Source organism: Megascapheus bottae, unplaced genomic scaffold, assembly GCF_031878675.1.
Source record: "Megascapheus bottae isolate mThoBot1 unplaced genomic scaffold, mThoBot2.hap1 HAP1_SCAFFOLD_43, whole genome shotgun sequence".
Classification (NCBI taxonomy): domain Eukaryota; kingdom Metazoa; phylum Chordata; class Mammalia; order Rodentia; family Geomyidae; genus Megascapheus; species Megascapheus bottae.
In genome coordinates, this window is record NW_028327392.1 from 1,102,928 (window position 1) to 1,125,827 (window position 22,900).

General features: G+C 41.5%; 1 protein-coding gene and 1 long non-coding RNA gene across 2 annotated transcripts in view; one reads left to right on the forward strand and one right to left on the reverse strand.

Annotated features, from left to right (window-relative positions):
• Positions 1 to 2,429: 2,429 nt before the first annotated feature.
• LOC150039958 (uncharacterized) lies at positions 2,430 to 9,123 on the reverse strand. The gene is made up of 3 exons (XM_090327473.1): positions 9,057 to 9,123; positions 3,905 to 3,962; positions 2,430 to 3,615 (listed from the first exon to the last, which is right to left on the reverse strand). Exons 1-3 carry the CDS (start codon positions 9,121 to 9,123, stop codon positions 2,724 to 2,726), a joined length of 1,017 nt encoding a protein of 338 aa, XP_090183599.1. The 3' UTR covers positions 2,430 to 2,723.
• Positions 9,124 to 14,917: 5,794 nt separating this feature from the next.
• Positions 14,918 to 22,900, forward strand: part of LOC150039959 (uncharacterized) — a 31,591-nt gene continuing 23,608 nt past the window's right edge. Inside the window, exons 1-2 of the long non-coding RNA XR_016534169.1 lie at positions 14,918 to 15,149; positions 16,111 to 16,170. This is a non-coding gene — a long non-coding RNA (uncharacterized LOC150039959). The remainder of the gene's footprint in view (positions 15,150 to 16,110; positions 16,171 to 22,900) is intronic.

The window sequence follows — 22,900 nt, forward strand, 5'->3', positions numbered from 1 at the left end:
GAGGAAATACATTTCTGCTGTTTGGATTTCCTTGTGGTAGCATTTAATGGCAGAGTTGGAAAACTAATATCCCAGGGATGTGGAAGGATGGCATGAAGAAAGGCTTGGTCAGGGTAAGAGGACTACAGTCCAGGTGAGGGAGAACGAGAGTGGGGCCAGAAGGGAGACGGCCTCAAGTCATCATGCAGGGAAGGTCAGGAAGTAGACAACAAGCAAGTGTCATGCCCCTTGTCACTGTGAGAGTTCTAACATCTGACCACCTTTCCATCTCAGGGGAATCCCAAGATGAGTGAGAGTGAGATTGAGAGGAGCTGATGCTCCCTCTTCTGTGATTATTTCTAAGTAGTTGTGCAAAGAAGTTTTTATTCAACCAAATCACTTAATGAGTACACTGCACCTTGATAAATGTCTCCTTTCCCATCTCTCCCAACCCTACTTACCTCATTTTACCAGGTTCAGTTTCATACAAGTCCTTTGAATAGTATGGCTATATTAATCAAATGCATATGCACTTTACTTACTCATTAAATACTTGAGTTTAATTCACTCAGAATACACTTATGATTTTAATTTTGTGTTCACTTATCTTCATTCTGATCCTATTCTAGAGGTTTGGGATGAGATGTCCCTGTCACTGGAGGAGAAACCAGGCACGTGGGCATTAAATGTTACATCAGAGATGTCCACAGGGTCCTGTGGGAACACAGTGCAAATGAGGGCGTGGGTCACGACCACCCAGATAATGATCATCCATGACCAGGAACAATTTTCAGTGATTACATACGTCCATGTGTGTGCACATACACAACAGACCCTAAAAATGGACAATGGTGGCCCATGCCTGTAATCAGAGCTACTCGGGAGACTAATCTAAGGACAGTGGTTCAAATCCAGCCAGGACAGGAAAGGCCATGAGACTAATATCTAGCAAACTATTCAGAAAATGCTGCAAGTAGTGCTGTGGCTCACGTGGTAAAGTGAGAGCGTTGAACAAAATAACAAACTCAAGGACAGAGCCCTGGCTCCGAGTTCAAGCCCGAAGACCACCAAAGAAAAAGATAAAACTGGAGTGTGGCAGATTGAGTTCTGCAGCTTTGGGAGTAAGTTATAGGAAGCAGCTCAAATTGTCTCCTCTCTTCCCAATGGCATCCAGTGATTGGCAGGATCTAGCTCACCCGTCCTATGCCCGGTCCTCAGTGAGGACGCCCCTATACCCTAGCAGACTGGCTGGAGGCCCTGGCATTGGGGCTGTGCTGTCCCCACTCCCTTCCTCTGGGCTCCGCCCCCACACTCTCAGGCACACCCACTCTGCATAGGGGACAGTGGGAGAATAGGCCTGGGTTCCTAGACTGGAAACCGCCTTGCTCTGCTCTCTGGGTAGTGGATGTACTTGGGAACTTCAGGAGGATGCAGCAACTTTCTGCCATGCTGCTCCCTTCAGCACCTGGCAGGATCAGGCCGAGTCCAGTTCCTCAGGGCCCCTCAAGGCCCACAGCCTTCCGTGTAGCACAGGAGGCACAGAACCCCTCATGGGTCCCCTTGGGCCTGGCGCCGGGGTGGGTACTGCTCTACCAATCAAGCCTTAGCTCATCTTATGGCACTTGCTTTTTTTCTATGTTTCTTTTGTCTGTTCTTCTTCCTCCTTTTTACCTCTCTTTCCTCCCTCCTCATTTTGGTCAATTAGAGATAAGAGTCTAAATGAAAGTTCTTTCCAGAGCAGGCTTCCAATGCCATCCTCAGATCTTGAGTCCTCCTGAATAACTAGGATTACAGATATGAGGCACCAGCTCCCAGCCTGTTTCGATGCAAACAGTGCTGTTCCTATTACAGTTTTGGGTATAGTATATCCAAAGTAAACCTGGGTGCTGGAGGCTCACACATGGAATTCCAGCTACTCAGGAGATTGAGATCAGAAGATTAAGTATCAAAGCAGGGAGGGGTTAGGGGCGCACAGGAAAGTCTGTGAGTCATCACCATTTAATCAGTAAAAAAGCCAGAACTGGAGATGTGGCTCAAGTGGTAGAGCTATAGTCTTGAGTTCAAAAGCTAAGGGACAATGCCCAGTCCTGAGTTCAAGCCTCAGTACTACTGGTGCCACACATATCTGTGTGTGTGTGTGTGTGTGTGTGTGTGCACAGAAAAGTTACATGTTCAGTATTACAAAATGCATGCAATATTTTTATGCTGTTGTTTCATATCAGCCCGGGACAGTGAGATCTACAGTGAGTGAAAAGATTGAGGCATGCCTCCTCACCCACCCATCCTTCACTCAGCTACTGGTATCTTCCAGGCAGGCTGCTGGTATCTGCCCACTTCCCTCTGGAAATCTCAGGGATCCGATCCCCAGCTGGGGACCTTGGGAGATGCCTGTATCTAAATAAACAGCTCCTTACACTCTCCCAAAGCTCAGGGTACAGAGGATCACGGGGCTCTGTTCCTAGATTGGTTTATTATTGCAGAAAAAGAGCAGTCTATGCCAAGAACTCTCTTCATCCCAGGATACCAAATAGCAATGATAACTGTAAGGATACAGAGGAAACAGCTTCTCCTCTTGAAGGAAAATCACTAGCCCTAAGCTAGCCAGGGTTACACTCATAGTGAGATCCTGTTTCAAAAGAGCAAAAACAGCCAGGAGCCAGGGGCTCATCCTATAACTCTAGGTAATCAGAGTTATAATAAGAACAAATATTTTCCCATACTGCTTAAATCTGTAAGGTTTCTCTTTAGTGTATTCTTTCATGTCCGTGAAGATGGTAGGGAAGAACAAATGCTTTCCCACATTGCTTACATTTATAGGGTTTCTCTCCAGTGTGAATTCTTTCATGTCTTCGAAGGGAACAGGGAAACACAAATGTTTTCCCACACTGCTTACATCCATAGGGTTTCTCTCCAGTGTGAATTCTTTCATGTCTTTGAAGGAAATGGAGAAGAATAAATGTTTTCCCACATTGCTTACATGTGTAGGGTTTGTGGCCAGTGTGACTTCTTTCATGTCTGCCAAGGGAACTGCGAAAAACGTATGTTTTCCCACATTGCTTACATCTATAGGGTTTCTTGACAGTGTCAATTCTTTCATGTGCTTTAAGAGAACTAGAAAAAGAGGATTTCCCACATTGCTCATATGCCAAGGGTTTCTCACCAGGGTGGATTCTTTCATGCCCTTGAAGAATACCAGAATGAGGGCAAGATCTTCTACAATGCATACTTTCACAGCAGTGTTTAACTTCAGTGTCAATTTTTTCTTGTCTGTGAAAAAAACTGCTAAAGGAGTTTTCACATTGTTTAGCTGCAAATGGATTTTCCTCTTTGTGCATTCCACAGCTGATTTTCCCCTGATGGAATTTCCTGTAAGCTCTCCCATATTCTTTATGAGTGTTGTGGCTGTCCACATATACTGATATGTCCTGATACTGAAAAGATATTTGTCCTGTGTGAGCTCTGAAAGGCATACCCATGGGTGAAGGAGCAAGGATGGTTTCTCCAAACATATGGTTTTTGAAAGATGCAAGTCTGGGTAGAGTTTTCTTATTCATGGTATGTTCTACATTCTGTTGGAAGGCTTCATTAAACTGACTCTCTTCTTCAGATCCATAGAGCCTCTCTAAAAATATAGTTCTGAAAAACAAAAGGCAGACAAACTAAGAACTTTTTTTAAAGCACTAAACCATTAAAAAGTATCTCCTGTGCCTGCATGGTCTTCTCCAAATGGTCTCCATAGTGTCATATTTTAGACTTCTGAATTTACAAATTTTGGAACTCCACTTGTATACATGTTAAAAGAAAAATGTCCTAAGATTAAGTCAATTTCTATCCTTATGTATTTGCGTTATCTGTTTAGTTTAAAAATTTCCTGCCACCCTACAATATTTGAAAGAACAGTATTGTTTCTGCTTAGTGCAATTACCTTTTTTCTTCCCTGGAGTTTTGGTTAACTTCACTATTTTCTTGTCCCTGATTCTTTTCTAAAATACAAACACAGAAACCATTGATTCCTCCAACATTACAGAAACAATATTAAGACTACATCACTTTTCATGGCATAATGAGATCATGGTATATTTACAGTCATATATTCATCTACAAGTTCCATTTTTCATTCTAAATCATGCAGCATTACCAAGGGCAGGAACAGCTCACAGTAAAGTAAGGGAATTTTTACCTATGGAGGCCAGGTTCTTAAATGTTTCCCCTATCACATCTTGGTAGAGCTTCCTTTGAGAAAGACTTAGTAAAGCCCATTCTTCCAAGGTAAAATGGATGGCCACATCCTCAAAGTTCAGTCTCCTAAAATATTCCACAAATAATTCCAAAAGCAAGAGTTAAAAGCCACAGAACTGGAAATGAGATTCAACTTATTAACAACAACAACAAAAGAAACACATATATTGTGTTGCCTAATCAACAATTTAACATTCACCGGCCATCTTTTTTTTTTTTGGCCAGTTCTGGCTGGAAATGAGCATTTCCCATCTCCTGGGGCCAGTAACTCATGCCTATAATCCTAGCTTCCCCTCTGTATGGGTGAGATCTGAAAGAAGTGAAACCTGCAGGGAAAGCACCTTAGCCCCTTAGTGCTGGTCATAATAGTTCCAACAGTAATAGTCTCACTGTAATGAAAAGCCCAAGAATAAATGTGCTCACTACTGAATTCTCCCAGTCCTTTAAAGAAGAATCAAGAATGTTCCATAAAATGGAAAAGGAAAGAACTTTGCCACACATTCTGTGAAGCCAGTATTAGTCTGATAGCCAAACTGAACAAAGATACCACAAAAACAGAACAGAACTATTTATATATATAAAGAATGTCTACGTAATTCATCTTTTGGCAAGTGTGGATACAGAAAAAGATTAGAAAGACACACCAGAGTGAGCATGGACTAGTATTCACCTACACAGTAAATCCACACTTGTTTATATTATGTAAATTTAGCCTGAAATAAACAACTAATTTATTTGAAGAAATCTATTTCATCCTATACTCTCAAGTCCTGAATAAGAAATTTTCCATCTTCCACTCACATTATAATAGAACCTACTGAAATGGAGATGCAAAAGAGCATTTCAGTTGAGTTCCAGTGGCTCATGCCTATAATCCTACCTGGTCAAGAGGCTGAGGTGTGAGATCTGAAACCAGTCTAGACAAGATACAAAACTCCATTAAGGCTTATATCTCAATCATCAAAAAAAAGTTGAAGCTATGGCTGAGTGGTAGAACACTAGTCTAGAGCAAAAATGGTAAGAGACAGTGCCCAGGTCTTGAGTTTAAGCCTCGGGACTAGTATACACACATATACACTGACAAAAACAAAATACTAAAAAGACAAAGAAAAGGGGCTGGGAGAAGCTGCCTCAGTGGCTCATGGTTTGATGGAAACCAACATGGCAATGCTTTAAGGCCTTAGAGACCACTAGCACTGGGCTGGTACAACACAGCACAGGTCATTCTATGGGACACTGAGGAAAACTTTAGCAGCCAGGAAATGGAACTCTGGTTCCGCTACACCGCCTTCTATTCCACTCTTACCATCATGAAAGATTTTTCCAGAGGCCTAAAATCAACCAGTCATGAAACACTCCCTACAACCTGGGAAGGCTGTGACTTGTGTTCTACTTATCTGTTATCACTTGTGACAACTAATATGTTGTGGTTTGGGAACATGATTTAATTATCCAGCAGCTGACAATTCAGTTGTAACAGCATTCAGGCTTATCCCAATCCATCTCACTATATAGTTACTATCCACTAAAGGGGCCAATCTATAACATGTTTTCCCTACTAGATAGCCAGTCCTGTGGGTCTTGAACTCAGCCTAGTGTTATCCCTTTTAAGCTGTTTTTGTTTTTGTTTTGTCATTGTAGGGCTTGGACTCTGGGCCTGAGCCCTGTTCCTGAGCTCTTCAGCTCAAGGCTACCACCCTACCCCTTGAGCCATAGCACCACTTCCACTTTTCTAGTGGTTAATTGGCGATAAAAGTCTCATGGTCTTTAGTGCCAGGGCTGGCTTTCAACTGTGATCCTCAGATCTCAGCCTCCTGAGTAGCTAGGATTAGGGGTGTGAGCCACCTCGGCCGGCTCCTTAAGTTGTTTTGTGCAGGCCTGGCATTCTACTACTTGAGTCATGACTCCACTTCTGCCTTTTTGGTGATTAATTGGAGATATGGACTTTCATGCCAAAGAGAGCTTCAAACTGAGCTTCCTGAGTATTGACAGTTTAAGAGCGGTGAATCAGGGGTGCCAGGCTGCCAGTCCCCAGCCTGCCAATGCTACAGAGAGGCAGCACTCTGGCAGAGTTCATGTTCCCATGCATTCAGACAATATTTGAAAACAGCTTCTGAAAAGATTCAAAGACACTCCAATTGGTTATCAGATTTCAAGATATTTTAGGATCTCTGTACCAGGAATAACTTTGTATATTCTCAACTTCTTTGGGGGCTTTGAACTCAGGGCCTAGATGCTGTCCTTTAGGTTTTTTTTATGGCTTTTGTTACACCACTTGTGTTTGTTCTATGAAGGCAATAACCTGTACTATAGGAGTTTGTCATGACTTTTGATAACTATTATCTGTTGTTTACAACACCAATGAGTTGGTTATCCAACCCCAACTAGATGTCCAGTTCAGTTTTCATACCGCTCAGGCTTCGCACAATCTACAAAAAATTTGGAATCAGTCCAAATCTGAAGATCAAGTTTCAAAGCCAGTGTGGGCCACTGTTACATTTTTTTTTCCTTTTCTTTTCTTCCTTTTTTTTTGGCCAGTTCTGGGGCTTGAATTCAGGGCCTGAACACTGTCATTGGGCTTTCTCAAGGCTAGAGCTCTACCACTTGAGCCACAGCACCACTTCCAGCTTTTTCTATGTATGTGTACCAAGGGATTGAATCCAGGTCTTCATGCATGCTAAGCAAACACTCTACCACCAGGCCAAACTCCCATCCCCAACTGTAAGACTCTTATTTCCCAATAAAGTAGTAAAAAAAAAGTTGGATATACAGGTGTAGCTCAAGTGGTAGAGTGCTGACCTTTAATGAAAAACTAAGAGACAATGCCTAAATCCAAGTCCTGGCCTCGGTATCCAAAATACACAAAGGATTTCTAGAGTAAGAACCAATTTTGCTGTCTTTTCTCATCCCTTCTCTACAATTCTATTCTATTTTTGCCTTCTTTAGAAAGCAAAGCTCTTTTCTCCCTATCCATGTAAATGTTATGTTTCTGGGTTTCCTTCTATCAATAAACCCAGAAACCGGAAAACATCTGACCCATCATGGTCAGATGTTAATCAGCCTTTCACTTAAGAATCAACATCTGGCCAGGCCCTGGAAGCTCACACTTGTAATCATAGCTACTCACAAGGCTGACATATGAGAATCACGGTTCAAAGCCAGCCCAGGCACTAAAGTCTGTAAAACTCTTATCTCCAGTTAACCACTAGCTGTGGCTCAAGAGGTAGGGTGGTAGCCTTGAGCTGAAGAGCTCAGGGACAATGTCTAGGCCCAGAGTCCAAGCCCCATGGCTGACAAAAGAAGGAGAAGGAGGAGGAGGAATAGAGGGAGGAGGAAAAGGAGGGAGATAGGGAGGGACAGGGAGAGGGGGAGGGGAGGAGGAAGAATAATTAACATCTGGTCACTGCTCTCACAGTTGTGACCACTTGCAGTAGTGGCTGTCTTACTTCCACTCTGGCCCAGACCTGTCCTATCTGGTCCTTGGGGTATAGCTGCTGTCCCAGCCGTGCTCCAATGCTGCTCTTCTGGCAGCTTCCCAGCCCCTCTGGAGCTCTTCAACAGGGCTGGAACTAGAGATATTTCCTCCTCTACCACCTGCTTGTCCTAATAATGCCCAAGATGGCATCAAACTCCTGGGCACAAGAGATTCTTCGACATCGGAGTCCCAAGTGGCTGGGATGACAGACTTGTAAACAATTTTATATGCACTGTCTTCAGCTTATTTAAATAAATATCAAGCAGTATGATAGCTGGCTTTTATGATCTTTTCAAAATTCTGAATCATGTCTGATAATAGAAAATTGGGAGACCAGCCTCCAGCACCACCACACCTCCTGAGGAGCAGTTATATTTGGCACTAGAGGCAAAAATCCTTCATCAGTGAATCCAAAATCCTTTATCAGTGAATCAATTTGAAACATCTGCCCCACCTCCCGTTCTTTGTAAAAACCAGGAATAACTATGTTCACATTTCTCCAGCACTGAAAAAGAAAGTAAAAACCTGGGCTCGATGGCTCACACTTGAAATCCTAGCTACTCAGGAAGCTGAGATTTGAGGATCTTGGTTCAAAGCCAGCCTGGGCACTAAAGTCCATGAGACTCTTATCTAAGCACTGAATTCCAAAGGATCAGAAACATCAGCAACAACAGAGAAGATGGGATGAAGAAGCTATACCTCCTGTCATTGCCCTGTGAACAGATCGTGCAACATTAACTTACACGCAGTCAGTATTTGACCCTACTCCTGCACTAGGTGGTGATGTTAATGCTGACAGTAGTGTCAAGTTTTCAGACAAAAATAGACCAGGCTAGGAACCTGGCTGTAGTAGAGTTCTTGCCTAACATGCACAAAGACCCAAGTTCAATTCCTCAGTACCACATACATAGAAAAAGCCAGAAATGATACCATGGCTCAAGTGGCAGAGTGCTAGGCCTTGCAGAAAAAACCCAAGGACAGTGCTCAGGCCCTGAGGGCAAGCCCCAGGACTGGCAAAAAAGGAAAAAAAAAGTCCATTGTTTTTATATCTTGGAGTTCATTTCAGTACATATATTATTTTATATAAATATGAAAAGGTATTCAGGTATTGCACCTTTGTGATTCTTTCAAGAGAATTCTCTTCTGGTCTCCCTGTATGTGAGCAGCTAGAATTCCTTTATCATTTGTCATATCCCAGTGCATTTTAGATCTAACTTCAGCATAGTAAAGAGAATATGAGCCCTCTGAGTTGTTTTCATTTTTTATACCTATTCACAACTCAATCAACTTTTAGGACCAATGTGTTAGCCAGCAATTTGAAATCCTCAAGGTTTTTTTTTTTTTTTTTTTTTTAAGAGAATACCTCCATTAGCCACAAGCAAACGTACTCCAGAAGAAGCCAGGTTGACAGGCAATTCCTGGCTCACCATTCTGATCCTCCATGGTGAGAGATACTCGGTTACCACAAAGTCAGCCAGGCTGTCCTATCACAAACAAGATCCCTGTGATTTCAAGATCAAAGTAATATGAGTTACTGAGGGCTTTCTGTCTGCCAGGCATTGTTCTAAGCATTTTTTATACTAATTAACACATTCAGTCCTCATAGCACCACGGGGTTATCCAGGGGTATTATTAATCCCTGATGTACAGTTTGGGAGCCTATCATCCAGAAAGAAGCTATTAAGTTTGAAGAGTCTGAGACTCTTATCTCCAATTAATCTCTAGAAAACTGGAAGTGGGGCTGTGGCTCAAGGGGCAAGTCAGTAGACTTGAGCTGAAGAGCTCAGGGACAGGCCTGGAGTTCAAGCCCCATGACCTACAAAAAAAGAAAAGGAAAAAAGAAGCTCTTCAAGCTGGGCACATAGCCTCGGCTACGATTATCCTAGCTATTAGGCATAAACACTCACGAATGCAGGAACCCAAGCGAGTGTGTGCCTGAGAACACATTCATGTGCATGTGCATGCACACGCTCGCGCGCGCACACACACACACACACACACACACACATACACACACTTTTAATTTAAAGAGTGAGTTTTCAACTCAACACATCAACTCAGCATGTTATTTTGAAAGCATTTTGCCCATTCCCCCCACCTTTTTTGTTTTTGTTTTTTGGTGCAGGTCCTGGGATTTGAACTCAGTCCTGAGCAACATCCCTGGGTTTTTCTGCTCAGGTCTGGCATTCTACCACTTAAGCCAAGGCTCTACTTCTTACTTTTCAGTAGTTAATTGGAAATAAGAATCTCATGGACTTTTCTTCCAAACAGGCTTGGAATTGTGATCCTTAAATCTCACACTCCAGTAGCATGGATTACAGATGTGAGCCACCAGTGTTGGAATAGTACTGAAAATTTTAATACTTTGACTTTGTCTACTCCATCTCTTCTACTCTAAAATTCATTATATTTACAATAGTTAAAGAGTTTTCCTGTAGACACACACTGTGATATTGGTTTTAATGCATTGTATCTCTTAATTAAAATATTTAAATAGTGTTAAAAGTAATGCAGAACTGTGATTTTTTAAATTTTAAACAGTTCACCTCTTGTTGAAAGAACAATTAAATATGACTCAAGGTTGAAAGAAGGAAAATCAACATCTACTCTGATCCTATATTTATCTAAATGAATTCCAGGGGCTAACGGGAAGACACAGAAATGGAGGCACAAAGCCTGGCACAGAAGCTCATGTCTGTAATCCTAGCTACTCAGGAGGCTGAGATCTGAGGAACAGGGTTCAAAGCCAGCTTGGGCACTAAAAAGCTGTGAGGCTCTTATCTCCAATTAATCACTAAAAAATGAGAAGTGAGGTTGTGGCTCAGGGGTAGGGCAGTCACCTTGAGCTGAAGAGCTCAGGGACAGGACCCAGGCCGAGTTCAAGACCCATGACCCCCCTTCCCCCAAAAAAGTAACCATTAAAAGGCAACATTCATCCTGTTGCCAGGGGCAGAAGTACCCTGTATAATCCTGGCTACTCAGGAGGATGAGATTTGAAAGCTACACTGGGCAGGAACATCTGTGACACTCTTATCTCCAATTATCCACCAGAAAGCAGGAAGGGCAGCTGTGGCACAAGTGGTAGAGCACCAGCCTGAGTGAAAAAGCTCAGGCCTTGAATTTAGCGCCCAGACTCATACATGAACACAAACACATGCACACACCTACATCGACATCATAAAACAAACCTGAAATCAGTCACATGTCAGAGAGGACAACAGATCTCTCCAACATCCACCACCACCAGATGTGCATATGGATCTCCATCTCCAATGTGTTTGGTAATTTAGGAGACAGGTGAAAATTCACATTATTTATCTTGGGAGCACTCACAATGGTCCGGGGATTTAAACCCTGCTTCCCTTGGCCCTGAAAAGTCTCTTAGGAAAACCAGGAGAAAGGACAGATGACTGGGGACACCACATTCCCCCTGCTCCTTCTTACAAATAATAAATTCCTCCACCCCACACAGCCTGTGGTGACTTCACCTCCTCTGGAGCAGACAGGATGGCCAGGACCGGGTGGCAGGACTCCTAGGACTCAGGTGCCCGCTGCCAGCCCCGCCCCGCCCCAGCCCTTCTCCAGGCCTTGGAGGGCTGAGGAGCCCTTCACTACCTGGAGGAGCTCTTCACTACCCTGCCCCCTAGGGCCTACCAGACCCAGCTGAGGCCCTGCCTTCCTGATCCGCCCCCCACCCCGCCCAGGATCCTGACCGCGGACCGGCGTCCGCACTCACCACTTCCCACTCCCCGCGCACCCCGCTGTCCTCGCGGAGATCCACAGGCACTGCACCCCACACCCCCGCGGGGGGCTCTGAAACGAGCCCGGGCCGTGACGTCTGTGGGAGTCTAACCCGGAGAAACGTCAGCAGCGGGCCGAGGCCCGGGGTGGAGGGCGCTGGCGTCCAGGGAAGAGCCCGAGAGGCCGCGCTCAGGACCGCAGCTCAGCTTCCCCAACTGGGATAGCGGGAGTTGTTACTGAGCAGCGACTCCACCACAGGGACTGAATTAAAGTTCAGGAGGAGACAGCCCCACTCACGCCTGCAGCGTGTGCCTCTTGCCATGGACGCTTCTCATTGGACGATTCATGAAGACACTCCTACAATTAGCCAATCAGAAGCAACCTGTGGTGATTGGCTCACCGTGGCCCATCCCACCCCCAGGCCTGAGTCACCCTACTGGGTTCATTTACCTGACTGAGTGGAGTTGAAGGAAGGAATCCAGTAAAAACCATCTCCTGTTAGCTCAAGCTTTAGTCCCTGAGCCAGTTATTTGTACAGCAGACTTTGCTCTATGTATCCATTTGTAGTTTGTGTGTCTGTCTGTCTGTACCCTAAAGGCTTGACCTCAGTCGGCCTGGGTGCTGTTTCTAAGCTTTTTTTTAACTCAAGGTTAGCTCTCTACCACTTCAGCTTTTTTTTTATGTTTATTTGAGTTTGTAAAAGGCACAGGGCGTTGGAGAACCCTCAACAGAGGAGAGTAAGTGTTCACCGAGTTATTGGTGGGGACTCCCACCAGATAGCCCTAAGGATGCCATAGTTGACACCAAGTTTACTCCCTCAAGAACTGGGAGAAAAATGGCCCATTTCTGTTGGCCTGGATGAGGGTTTAGGGCTTGGGTGTTTACGGTTTTGAACTAAGTGTGGGAGTACAGCGTGTACTGTGGAATTGGAAAGACCAGTTTACAGGGGGAGGAAAAGCCTGGGTCCATACATCTGGTCAAGGAGGAGCTGCACCCAAAGCGGCATCATTGGGACTGGCCAGGGACTTGACAATGCAGAGGTTGGTTTGGCACATGTTGGGATTGGACAGGACATCTGAGGAATTAAAAGTTGTATAGCATGGCACAGAGGGATATAAGGGGAGATTTAAGGGCACGGTGTGATGGGTGGAAGTAGGTTTTATTTTTAGTAGAAATGTTAACTAGGAACCAAACCACTGGGGATTGTTGTAGGTGAGCCCAAAGAAAATAATCTGTTTTAATTAAAAGATTGGAGAATGGGCCAGGAGCATAGCCTAGTGGTAGAGTTCTTGCCTAGCATGCATGAAGCCCTGGGTTCAATTCCTCAGTACCGCCTACATAGAAAAAGCCAGATGTAGTGCTGTGGCTCAAGTGGCAGGGTGCGAGTGTTGAGCAAAAAAGTCCAAGGACAGTGCCCAGGCCCTGAGTTCAAGTCCAAAGACTGGCAAAAAGTTTTTCATAAAACAATTTAGGAGATGAGTATAAAGAAAAAGAACCACTAAAACCATAGAAACCGCCATCATCCAGAAAAATTAACCACTAATTTAGTCCTATAACCAGATAGTTTGCTGATGCTTTTGAATTTTAATATGTTCAGTTTATTCCTTTCTGGATATAAATACACGTATGTGCAGATACTATCTCCTAGTACTGGCATTGGGGCTTAAACTCAAGGACTTGCTCTCAGGTTTTGGCTTTTTCCTAACTGAAATACTAGGCGAAATAGGCACCCTAGCTATGATTCTGTGTCTGAGGAAGTTGTATCTGCACATACATCTTTGGATTACTGGTCAGTGGCCTCTGCATCCTAAAAAAGACATACTGGCCATACAGGGCTTATCGGAGCCCCATGTATATATGATCTTTCATTTCCCATACAGGCTTCTCACATTTAATATTCCATTGCTCTTGAAAGAGGAAATTCATCTTGTCATAATGTGATCTTCACAACTCCCCACAGCTCATTTTGTTTATATCATTATTCTACAGATTCCTTCTATGGTTCTTTTAATTTAGTTATTTTGTATTATTGTCATTATAAAGATGATGTACAGAGGGGTTAGTTATATTCAAGTAAAAAGTACATTCCTTTCTGGACAATGTCATCTCTTCCCTTGCTGTCTCTCAAGCACAATTCTTTTTTTTCCATATATTTTTATTGTAATTAATAGTAGGGTTACATTATATTCATAAGATAGAAGGTGCATTACTTCACAAATATTGATACCCTTTCTCATGTCCTGTTTCCTATTTCCCTCCCCCCTCCCCTCTCACAACTTAATTTCCCCCTTTCCCTCTCCTATTTCAAATAACCAATTAAGCATATATAAAATATATCAGATAATAAGGTGAAGTATTATAACAATATGAGATAACCAAGGGACAGTAAAACAGATGAGAGATAACATAGTACATCAAGGACAACAATCACTCATTATATGGCTTTTGTTTCTACATCCTGGAGGTCCTTTCATTTAGCGTCATACTATATGGCTTTTTTTTCTGTGTTGATCTTTGGCTCAGTGGCAAGACATATGTATAAAGATTTTCTTTGAGCTAGGCACCAGGGACTCATGCCTGGAATCCTAGCTACTCAGGAAGCTGAGATCTGAGGATCAGATTGAAGCAAGTAGTGGCAGCAAAGAATCAGAAGTGGAGCTATGACTCAAGTGGTAGAACGGTAGCCTTGATTGTATAAAGGGAAAGGATAACATTTAGGCCCTATGTTTAACCTTACTGTGTTAGAAAACAAGAGCAGGCAAGTTTGCATTTCAATGTAATCTGCTTTTTCACCTTTCTGAAGTAAGCAGATTTAAAAACATAGAAAAGTGTTATTAGTGAAGAGACTAATTCTCAGCAGTGCTATTAATTGGAACAAAAGAAAAGATCATGAGAAAGAACATGTATAGGAATTTAGGGTTATGTGCTTTCTTCAGCAATAGATATTTGAATATCATAAGTAAAGGACTGTGATTAGCTGAAGATACCTGAGGTCAAGTATTTATTTTTTCTTTTAATTGTTACACAGCATTTCACAGAAAAATTCTGAAGCAATGAATAGTGATGAATATAAAGATAAAAACTAGTCATAGAAACTGTTACCATACAAAAAGTTTCAAAATTATCTCCTAGACTTCCATAACCAGTTAGATTGCTGATGTCTTTGAATATTAATATGTTCAGATAATTCCTCCCTGAATACAAGTACCTATGTGCAGATATGATTATACAATCTATCATCTGTAAGTCTGTCTTTTCTATCTGTCATTTATGTACTTCCTGGTATTGGAATTGGGGCTTGAACTCATGATTTGTCCTTCTGTTTTGCTTTTATTCCCAAAATTCCTGGTTGAACTATGAACCCTAGCTATCACTCTGTGTGTCAGGAAGTTGTGACTGGACATAGGTGTTTGGATTCCTGGTCAATGGCTCTACATCTTAAAAAGACATACTGGCCATACAAGTAGTGTATCAGTCCCTGTATTCATGATCTTTCATGTCATATACATGTTTCTCACATTTTCCTGTCCCATTCCTGCTAAGAGAGGAAGTTCAAGCATCTTGTCAGAATGTGATCTCCACATCTCCCACTGGCTCATTGTTCATCCCATTATTCTGCAGACTCCTTGCTTAGTTCTTTTGAAGAAGTGTGCTGCTCAGTCCTCTGAGGCTGAAGAACTAAGGATACAAACTCCAGTGAAGGCATGAGGGCAAGGTAAGTAGTCCAATTTACTTCTAAAAAGTCATTTAACTGAAATTTTCTCAACAGATTTACTGTTATGTTAAATGGTCAATCAAAATGATAGCTAATAAAGGTAAGCTTAGAAGTAGATCCACAGAATAATTAAAGTAGTACACTGCATTTGCCTTTTTCATTACAGGTCAAAAGTGACCTTGTGAATTGATAATTTTTTAAGTCATCAAGCTCTCTGAATAGGATCAGTGGATCAAGCCAGAGAATGGGGCTTCGTAATGAGTTTCACTATCCACTCCTGCTCCTGGCCCTACTGTTTACTTTTTTTTTTGCCAGTGCTGGGCTTGAGCTCAGGGCCTAAGCACTGTCCTTGGATTTTCTCAAGGCTAGAACTCTACCACTTGAGTCTCAGCACCATTTCTGGCTTTGATCTATGTATGTGTTACTGAGAAATCGAACCAGGGTCTTCGCGCAAGCTAGGCAAGCACTCTACTACCATGCCAAACTCATGCCCCCCCTACTGTTTCTTTTTATCCTGTTGCTTCAATTGCACCCAATAAATTAGCCACCAAAATGGTTCCGTGCACTTATCTTGGGTAAGCTTCTGTATATATTCAAGTGATGAAGATCTGGGTCACTGAAGTAATTCCTGCTAGGCCCGGGAGCATGGCCTAGTGGTAGCCTCTTGCCTTGCTTGCATGCGGTCTTGGGTTCGATTCCTCAGGACCCCATACACAAAAAATGCTGGAAGTGGTGCTGTGGCTCAAGTGGTATTGCTCTAGCCTTGAGAAAGCCAAAGGTCAGTGTTCAGGCCCTGAATTCAAGTCCCAGGACTAGCAAAAAAAATGCCCTTGGTTACTTTGAATACTTGAGGATTTGCACTTTTGCTTCTTTAAGGATCAAATTTTCTTTTGCTCTAAATACCATGATTTATCTGATTTTAGTAGGTGAGACTGATAAAAGATAATGGTTTTCTCGGCAGGACATGACTCAGTCTAATGCAGCAGAAGGGCAAGACATGTGTGAGAGAACATAACCTTTGGTATGTTCATTATTTACATTCTATCTTCTCCTATAAGGTGTCTTTGTATTTTCAATAATATAGCCAAAGGAATTTATATCCCAGGTTACTCTAAACAATCAGTGGAACAAAGCATTAAGTGCTCTGTAATTCATTTCATAAGTATGAATATTGGGACACTCCTTAGAAATGTCAATATCTTATATTCAATATGATACTTAGAGTTATACTCAAAATGCATGATTATGATTTGTGCTTCTGATAATAAATATGCCTCATGTAGATGGGCACGGTGTCTCATGCTTGTAATCCTAGCTAGTGAGGAGGCTGAGATCTGAGGATCAGGGTTCAAAGCCAGCCCTGGCCCTAATGTCCATAAGACACTTATCTCCAATTAACCACCAGAAAAATGGAGGTGGTGCTGTGGTTCAAGGGGTAGGGCAGTAGCCTTGGGCTGAGGAGCTCAAGGAAACACCCAGGCCCAGAATTCAGGTCCTACATCCAAGAAAAATAAAAAAATAAGTAAATATGCCTCATGTGATAAAAGTTTAAATCCCAATCGAAGACTAAGCATTCTGAAATGTGAATCCTATTTTGTTACTAACTCTTAGCTTGTTTCGAATTCGATAATTCTCAGAGGTTTCAAATTCATAATTTCATATTAAAATCATTAGTGCCAAAGATTTGGGCAGAAATATATCGTGTGCTGTGCTGTGAACTTCAGTATGTGGATTGAGCGAGTGAAGAATCTGACATAATCTAACTAGTTGTGTCTGAGAGGTGTTTGAGAAGGGTGTTTAATATCACAAAAAAACAGAATATTTCATTTTAATGAATTGGATCAGAAAATAAAATCAATTGTTTATTGGCTAATTTAGATATAGCTCAGCATAGATTCACATTGGATATTTTGCTGTGAATACACACAGATTAAAGAACCAATATGCATGATAACCAAATGGAAGAAAGCCCAGGAACCCATATATACAATAGGAACTTAGGAAACATGGCTTCATGCCATGTTAAAATTGTGTTATATATTCAAAACTGAATCAGTTTCCCTTTCTGAATATTAACCTATGGAGACACCATCGGTGAACAAACTACGCATGTTTGCATTGTATTGACATGATGGACAAGGTATCTGTCAGCAAAGAATTTTAGCTCTAGCACCCCTTCCAATGAAGATGTTGAGAAAGATTTAAATTTCCTTTGTTCCTGAGATGGAAGCCAGAAGGAGGAAAAGTCCCTATTCAGACAACGGATTTCCTCATGAGACCTTGATCCTCCATGGAAAGAAAGCTGACAGACAAGTGAATCTCTAGGAGGATCATTGTCCAGGGAGACGAGCACAGCATGCCTAGGTTCATAATTTTACCCTGACAGTCAGGGGTTGAGCAGTTGTCAGCTAGAAAGATACCCATTATCCTGGTGTTTACGTTGTAATCAATTGGAAAGAAATTTTGCCAAAAGTCCAAGACTCATTTTTCACACTTAACAAATAACTGTTCTTATGCCAGACTCAAAGGAACATAGGCTCAATGGTTTTCCTCATTTGTCATAATCAATAGAAACCTTGGGCTCCCCTAGCAGAGATTTACAACAGAACAAACCGAGATACATAAGGCCATATGGTATGATACTAAATGAAAGGACCACCTGGATATAGAAACAAAAGCCATATAATGAGTGATTGATATCCTTAACGTGCTATGTTATCTCTCATCTCTTATGCTGTTCCAGGCTTATCTCATATTGTTACAGTTTTTCAGCTTATTGTCTGATATATTGTACATATGCTTATTTGTTTATTTGAAATAGGGTAGGGAAGGGGGAAAAACAAGATGAGGGGTGGAGCGGAGGGAGGGAAATGGGATACCAAGAAAGGGTATCAATGTTTGTGAAGTAATGCACCTTCTATCTGGTGAATATAATGTAACATTTCTAATAATTACAATAAAATATATGAAAAAAAAGAAATAGCTCTTCTTACCAGATACTTCTCCTTTAGATAATCAAGAGCCTGGGATTTGGTAGGTCCATGTTCAAAGCCAACCCATCACGAAAGTCTGGGAGACTCCCTGTTCACAATAAGAAGCATTAAAGGAGGCAGGCAGTGTGCCTGATGAGATGAGGTCGAAGCCAGACATGGAGTAGAAAGTTGAGCAAGACTTAAGAGAAGCCCTGAGTTTAAAAGTTGACATGGTCAGAATCTGAAATCGAGAGAGAGAGGGGGAGAGGGAGGGGGGAGCGCACAAGCAGTAAGAAATTGTCCTTTTAATTTCTTTAAGCTTATTATACCTTTTTTCTTCCTAAAGTTTAGATTGTGGTAAAACTTTCAGTATTTAAAACTAACACAGTGACTAAAATTCCATTGAGTTTTCTTGTCAGTGAATGCTTTTTCTTAATGCATAGATCAATATGCTCTTGTGTCCTTGTGCATCTAGGAAAATACTCTTTCTTTTTCTATTGCTGTTGATCCTAGGCCTTTAATTGAGGGCCTGGGCACTGAGATGTTTTTCTTTTTTTTCTTCTTTCTTTTTTCTGTGCCAGTTCCAAGGCTTGTACTCATAACTGGGGCCCCGAGCTCAGGCCCCAGGACTAGCAAAAAACAAAAAGAAAGAAAGAAAGAAAGAAAGAAAGAAAGAAAGAAAGAAAGAAAGAAAGAAAGAAAGAACAAAAGAAAGAGGCATTGTCCCTGCGTTTTCACAGGCTAGTGCTCTACCACTTAAGGCACAGCACCACTTTCAGCTTTTTCTATGTATGTGGTACCTAGGAATTGAACCGAGTTTCGTGCATGCTAGGCAAACACTCTACCACTAGGCCATGCTTCCGGCCCACTGAGGTGTTTTTACTCTTGGTTACCACTCACCCATTTGAGTCACAGCTCTACTACTGAATATTTGAAGGTTTATTAAAGATAAGTCTGTTAGACTTTCATTCCTAAGCAGATTTCAAATATGGATTCTGAGATCTCAGCCTCCTGAGAAGTTAAGATTACAGATGCAAGCTAGTAGAGCCCAGCTCACCATTACCTTTTCTTTTGCTTAATTCAGTATTAGGATCCTTCTTATCATACAAATATCATCTTTTGATACATAAGCAAATTCTCTCCTGGAAAGTGTTTCTGTATTTTATTACTATCCTAGTGAAAATATTAGTACTTTAAAAAATATGTATTTGATACCCCATCCTCCAAAGCTTATGGGATGTGCAAGGTTGCTTTCTGTGTTCTTGAGTTAATTGCTTGCTGAAATATTCCCACTAGCCATACTTCTGTATATTTGTAAGGTTTTTCTATAGTCACATGCTTGAATGACATGAACAATGACCTGACAACAACCATGGCCGCAACAACAGTGGTTTCACATGAAAATCAGAAGAAAAGAGTTCAGTGATAAAGACACTGAAAACAACAAAGTTAATTTTTTCGAATTCAAACATTTTTACTTAATTAATTTTGAATACCAATTAAGAAATGGTAGCCATGAATTATAGCTGAAATAGGATCTTTACATCTTTATCTTATGCATTTACTTTTTAATTTTTCCTCTAACCTTTAAGAAGAAGAAAGAACTCCAGGTCTGGTAATGAATAATTATCTCATTTGTATATTTGATGTATGGGATTGAATGTATTTTCTGAAATACATATACATTTTCAAATACTGTTATTTAATTTATAGATCACACACCAAATAAATGGTGCAGATGATTCTAATGTCTTCTCTCAGTTGCCTGAATTGGTCTCAGAAGAGTCTGCCTTGCCTCATTATGAGCATTTCTCCATGTAAAATACCACTGAATACCTCTAAGTTCTTTTAGTCTTCCCCCAGATCTGGGGCTTGAACTGAGACTCAAACTGTGACCCTGAGCCTTCTTTGCTCAAAGATAGGGATCTACCCCTTGAGGCATAGCCCATAGCTGTCTTTCTCTGAGTATTTTACAGGAGATGAGAGTCTTATGGACTTTCCTGCAGCAGCACCCTTCTCCTCTGTGCTCTCCCATTCTCACTGAGGATCATACCGCTTCCACCTACAATACTGCAAGAACCATAGGTGCCTTTCACATTCACGACAACTCCAGAGACCATGGTCAGTTTTGTAAATGCTAATCCCATATTTAGTGTACACCAGATCTTTTCAAGCAACATGGCCACAACGTTATAGCTCTCACTTCTCTAGATTTCTCATACATCTTCTCATATCCTCAAAGGGGGATTCTTGTACCAGAGCTTTCAGTATTCTCAAGGTTTTTTAGGTGTTACTGATGCATGATGAACTATAATTGGCATGAAATTTACAATTTAGTGCTCTCACCTCTGAATTCTGTGTATGTTTAATCATGGCTGCTAAAGAAGTGAACACACATCAGTCACAAAAGTCTCTTACTGCTCATTTATGTGTCTTTCTTGTGAACTTTGCAAAAGCCAGGCCTGGTAACCCATATCTGTAATCTCAGTGTGTCTGTGGCTAAGACCAGATTTGAAGTTCCAGACCAGCTGGGACTACATAGTGGGAACCTCTGTCAAAAATTAGCAGGCGTGGGCAGGAGTGGAAGAAAGGAAAGGTACAAAGAAGGGAAGTTCAAAAAGCTTTGTAAGTTCTCATTACCTTTAGCCATTAATTGAAGCTTCCTTTCTGTTTTCACACTGTAGGGTAAGATTCGTTGTGTGTTTTAGCATTCTAGTTTGTCCATGCCTTGAATGCACATTGGTGTCCTTTTACTATAAAACTGAAGACTGCTGATGTTTGCTGTCCTTCAAGGGGTGATTTGTGATTGTGTATATTCTTTGGAGATCTGCCTTTCCATCTACAACAGTTCAGATTACCATAAATCTAATAACTTTTTTTTAGAGTGGATACTTTCTGGCATTAATATGATCAGTGTGTGTGTGTGTGTGTGTGTGTGTGTGTGTGTGTGTGTGTGTGTGTGTGTGTATAGATGTGTGTAGTAATGCTTGAAATCCAATCCAAGAATCTTGCTTGTTTTTTACTTATGGCGGGCTCTGTTCCACTTGAGCCTCCACTTTCTGGGTTTTGGATGGCCCACTGAAGATAAAGGTCTCCTATATTTGCCTACCCCTGGTAGCTATGAACCAACATCCTCTGAGCCTTCTGTGTAAATAGGATTATTAGAGATCAACTACTGGCATCCATATATATTGGCATGTGACTTTGATCTTTATTCACTTATAAGAAATGTCAGAGGAAATCAAATGACATCATTAGGATTACTCTGAGAAAACACTGATGTTTAACACATGGGTTAACATTCGCTGTGCTCATCAACCTTCTGTATGATTTCAATCTTTTATATCTGTAATGAGCAATTAGATTTCTTGAGCCCTGTTTTTGGCAATAATTAGGTCACTTACAAAAAAGTTGGTTCTTCCTCTCTTGGTTTTATAAATTGTAGGATATTTCAGGACAGGATTTATTGAGGGTTAATTTTGCCCTGCTGAACAAGGCATTTCTGATGTCCTCTGCTCTGTAATGACATCAATTCCTGGCAGAGTGTGAACAATAGGTAGTTTCCTGTCATCTCTTCATGTGTTTTATTCCTCAATGTCAGGCCCCTTTCTGAACACACGTGATCCACTGCTCTGTCACATATGCAAGGGGGTCCTGTGTAGCTCTCCTGGATTTCCCTCATACCTCTCTGTACTCTCCAGTGCACTGTCATGTGACAGTCAAGCTCCTAGCTTCCTTCAGCCTGTTTTCCTCACCATTGCATCTTGGGAACTTGGAGTATGCACCACCTAGCTTTCTTCTTTTTGTGCCTTGGTCTGTACCCCTCTCACAGAAGGGCCTGGGCACTAGGAACATTTTCTTCACTGTCTCTCAAGGACACCCATCTATAATAGTTTAGCAGTGCATTCACTGACTTCATTCTCTCAAATATGTTGTCTTCAAAGTGCTTTAGTGTGGTTTGCTTGAATACTTTTGGATTGGCTTCATAGAGCACCACAGCTCAGTACAGCTTACTGCACCTTAGGTAGAAACAGACTGCCATGAAGCATCAGTAAATATTGTAGATTGATTGGATACATATCAGCTCATAGTCTCTCTTCCTGTTTCCTTTTTAGGAAAGCTAGTTTCTTCTGGAAAGTACTTCTGTGCCTAGTGAAGGTCAATTCCTAGTGCAAGGAGAAAATGCATCTTATCCCAATACCTACTGAAGCGACAGTGGTCATTTTTCTGCCTTTCCACTGCCCTAGGCTCTAAGCTAACCCAGAACAGGGATGTAACTCATTTATCTGCAAAGCTTCATGCAGAGGTTTCATGGAGTAGAGTCTTCTTATGCACTTGGACAGAAGAGTGAATGAAAAAATATGGATACATGTGTTCCTTTATGGTTAAAAAACTGAGATAGCCTTTTTACTGTTTTTTTTCAGGTTGTCTATTTCACCCAGAATGCACTTCATTCATGTAATGATCTTCACAACTTTAAAAAAAGACAATGTAAAAGACATATGAGAATATATTTGGAAAATACGTGCAAATGCCGAGAAAAGGAATAAGAAAAAAGCAAAGAATGTATTATCACAATTACAGTGTGAAGAGCAAGAAGGAGAATTTTGTCATTTTGAGGTATGTGCCAGTCTATATGGAAATTCTTGAACAGCATTTAGATCTATACATACAACTTCATAGCTTTCTGACTCCCCTCTCAGGTACTTAAAGGTATGTTTTTGTAGTGTTCACAGTTGGGGATAAGTTATTTTACCAATGATACTTGTAATAATTAAA

Excerpts from the sequence above, each read along its gene's own strand:
- LOC150039958 (XM_090327473.1), bottom strand. The coding sequence starts at position 9,123 with ATGGTGAGCCAGGAATTGCCTGTCAACCTGGCTTCTTCTGGAGTACGT. Across the intron at positions 3,963-9,056 it reads TTTGCTTGTGGCTAATGGAG|AAAAGAATCAGGGACAAGAA; the intron begins GTATTCTCTTAA and ends TTTGTATTTTAG. Across the intron at positions 3,616-3,904 it reads AACTCCAGGGAAGAAAAAAG|AACTATATTTTTAGAGAGGC; the intron begins GTAATTGCACTA and ends TTTGTTTTTCAG.